At 40.7% G+C, this 3,592-nt stretch overlaps 1 protein-coding gene across 1 annotated transcript in view; it reads right to left on the bottom strand.

The window, feature by feature from the left end:
* LOC115297047 (olfactory receptor 2W1-like) overlaps window positions 1–791 on the bottom strand; it is a 1,311-nt gene extending 520 nt beyond the window's left edge. The window contains exons 1-2 of the mRNA XM_029945524.1: window positions 578–791; window positions 92–465 (exon numbers count right to left, since the gene is read on the bottom strand). Of these exons, the coding sequence (XP_029801384.1) occupies window positions 92–465; window positions 578–791 (588 nt within the window). The remainder of the gene's footprint in view (window positions 1–91; window positions 466–577) is intronic.
* Between the last annotated feature and the right edge of the window lie 2,801 nt (window positions 792–3,592).

A 3,592-nucleotide genomic window follows, 5' to 3' on the forward strand; every position in this document is an offset into this window, starting at 1 on the left:
TCACGACAGCTTGAGTGATAATTGCATATGAGATGAGAATTAGTGATAGAGGTACAAGAAGTAATATCACTCCCAGAGCAAAGACCGTGACCTCCATTACTTTGGAATAGACACAAGCCATCTTGAGCAAGGCTGGCATCTCACAGAAAAAATTATCCACTTCCCGGTGTCCACACCTTGGCAACCTCAAAGTCAGGGAGCAAAGCATTAAAGCACTGCCAAGACCACCTAACCAGGCGGTGAGCACCATCTTCTGGCAAAGCTGAGGGTGCATTACTACTGTGTAGTGAAGAGGTTGACAGACAGCAGTGTAGCGGTCATAGGCCATCACAGCCAAGAGAAGACATTCTGTGGCTCCCAAGTCAAGGGCAAAGAAGCACTGGAGTGCACACCCTCCATAGGTAATAGACTTTGTTGGACCCCATAGATTTACCAGCATCTGTGGGATAATGCTAGTTTCCCCACCTCTCCATCCTCTTCCCAGGGTCCTCTGTTAGGTTTCTCCTGTTAGACCTGAGTGAAAGCATATGGTATCTGTCCGTCTCCGCCTGACTTATTTCACTTAGCATGACATAACAGAGGTCCAGAAAGGACAAATTGGATAGGAAGAAATACATGGGAGTATGGAGCTGGCTGTCGAGGTAAGATACAAGAATGATGGTTGTATTTCCTACCAGAGTCACAACATAGAAGATGAAGACAACCCCAGCGATGATGTGTTCTAATTGGGGCCAATCAGAAAACCCCAGGAGGATGAAATCTGTCATGGAACTTCCATTGTTCGTGTCCATGGCTCCTTATGAAGGTCTAGAAGACAATACCATGGGGGAAAAATAGCATCAGCCTTAGGTAGAAATAAAAATTTCTGAAGTTTCCCCTGAGTATCCAAAATTCACTTGTTTGAATTTTCTCTCCTGTTTGGAACATCTCTCTTTATTTTTGCGTACAAAAGAAGAGTGTTTTACTTTTTTTTAAATTTATAGTTTATTGTCAGGTTGGTTTCCTTATAACATCTAGTGCTCTTCTGCACAAGTGCCCTCCTCCATGACCATCACCCTCCTTCCCCTTTCTCCCTCTGCCTTCAGCCGTCAGTTTGTTTTCAGTATTCAGGAGTCTCCCATGATTTGTCTCCCTCCCTCTCCCTACCTCTTTCCCCACCTCTCCATCCTCTTCCCAGGGTCCTCTGTTAGGTTTCTCCTGTTAGACCTATGAGTGAAAGCATATGGTATCTGTCCGTCTCCGCCTGACTTATTTCACTTAGCATGACACCCTCGAGGTCCTTCCACTTTCCTACAAATGGCCTGATTTGTTTCTTTTTCCTTTCCATGTGGTATTCCATTGTATAGATAAACCACATCTTCTTGACCCATTCATCAGTTGATGGACATTTGGGCTTTTCCCATGATTTGGCTATTGTAGAAAGTGCCGCTATGAACATTGGGGTACATGTGCCCCTATGAATCAGGACTTCTGTATTCCTTGGGTAAATACCTAGCAGGGCTATTGCTGGGTCATAGGGGAGTTCTATTAACAGTTTTACAAGGAACCTCAACACCGTTTTCCATGGTGGCTATTCCAGTTTACATTCCCACCAACAATGTAGGAGGGTGCCCATCTCTCCACACCCTCACCAGCATCTATAGTCTTTTGATTTGTTCATTTTAGCAACTCTGACCAGCGTGAGGTGTATCTCAGGTTGGTTTTGATTTGTATTTCCCTGATGATGAGTGACGCTGAGCATCCTTTCATGTGTCTGTTGGCCATCTGGATGTCCTCTTTGGAGAAGTGTCTATTCATGTCTTCTGCCCATTTCTTCACTGTATTATTCATTTGTCAGGTATGGAGTTTGGTAAATTCCTTGCGGATTTTGGATACTAGCTCTTTAGCTGATATGACATTTGCAACTATCATTTTCCTTTCTTTCAGTTGCCTATTAGTTTTCTTGGTTGCTTCCTTTCCTGTGCAGAAGGCTTTTTATCTTGATGAGGTCCCAAGAGTTCAGTTTTTTCTCTTGATTCCTTGCCTTTGGGGATGTGCTGAGTAGGAAATTGCTGCGGTTGAGGTCACGGAGGCTGTTTCCTTCTTTCTCCTCGAGGATTTTGATTGTTTACTGTATCATATTCAGGCCTTTCGTCCATTTTGAGTTTATTTTTGTGTACGGTGTAGCCAGTGCTCTAGTTTCATTCTTCTGCATGTTGCTGTCCAGTTCTCCCAGCACCACCTGCTAAAGAGGCAGTCTTTTTTCCATTGGATACTCTTTCCTGCTTTGTCAAAAATTAATTGGCAGTACATTTGTGGGTCCAGTTCTGGGTTCTCTATTCTATTCCATTGGTCTATGTGTCTGTTTTTGTGCCAATACCATACTGTCTTGATGATGACAGCTTTGTAGTAGAGGCTAAAGTCTGGGATTGTGATACCTCCAGTTTTGGTTTTCTTCTTCAATATTACTTTGGCTATTCATGGTTTTTTGTGGTTCCCTATGAATTTTAGGGTAGTTTGTTCTAGCTTTGCGAAGAATGCTGGTGCAGTTTTGATTAGGATTGCATTGAATGTGTAGATTTCTTTGGATAGTAATGACATTTTAAAAATAATTATTCTTTTGATCCATGAGCATGGAATGTTTTTCCATTTCTTGGTGTCTTCTTCAATTTCTTTCATAAGCTTTCTACATATGGGTCTTTCACATCTTTGTTTACATTTATTCCTAGGTATTTTATGTTTTCTTGTGTGTGATTTTGAATGGAATCAGTTTCTTCATTTCTGTTTTTTTTTTTGGCTTTATTATTGGTGTATAAAAATGCAACTGATTTCTGTAGATTGATTTTGTATCATGCGACTTGCTGAATTTATGGATCAGTTCTAGTAGGCTTCTGGTAGAGTCAATCACGTTTTCAATGTAGAGTATCATACCATCTGCGAAAACTGAAAGTTTGACTTCTTCTTTGCCAATTCGGATGCCTTTTATTTCCTTTTGTTGTCTGATTGCTGATGCTAGGATTTCCAGTGCTATGTTATACAACAGTGGTGAGAGTGGACAACCTTGCCATGTTTCTGATCTCAGGGAGAAAGCTCTCAGTTTTTCCCCACTGAGGACGATATTAGCTGGGCTTTTCATAAATTGCTTTTATAATGTCCAAGTGAGTCCCTTCTATCTGGACTTTTCTCGAGGGTTCTTATTAATGCTATATTTTGTCAAACGCTCTTTCTGCATCTATAGATAGGGTCATATAGTTTTTATCTTTTCTTTTGTTAATGTATTGTATCACATTGATGGATTAGCAAATATTGAACTAGCCCTGTACCCCAGGAATGAACCTCACTTGATCATGATGGATTATACTTTTTATATGTTATTGAATTCAATTTTCTAGTATCTTGTTGAGGAGTTTTGCATCTGTATTTATTAAGGAAATTTCGCCTTTAGTTCTCTCTCTCTCGCTCTCTTTTTTTTGTTTGTTTGTTTGTTTGTTTGTTTTTGGATCTCAGTCTGGTTTGGGAATCAGAGTGATGCTGGCTTCATAAAATGAGTTAGGAAGTTTTCCTTCTATTTGCATTTTTTGGAATACCTTGAGAAGGATGGGTATTAACTCTG

The sequence above is a fragment of the Suricata suricatta genome, chromosome 7, assembly GCF_006229205.1.
Source record: "Suricata suricatta isolate VVHF042 chromosome 7, meerkat_22Aug2017_6uvM2_HiC, whole genome shotgun sequence".
Classification (NCBI taxonomy): Eukaryota; Metazoa; Chordata; class Mammalia; order Carnivora; family Herpestidae; genus Suricata; species Suricata suricatta.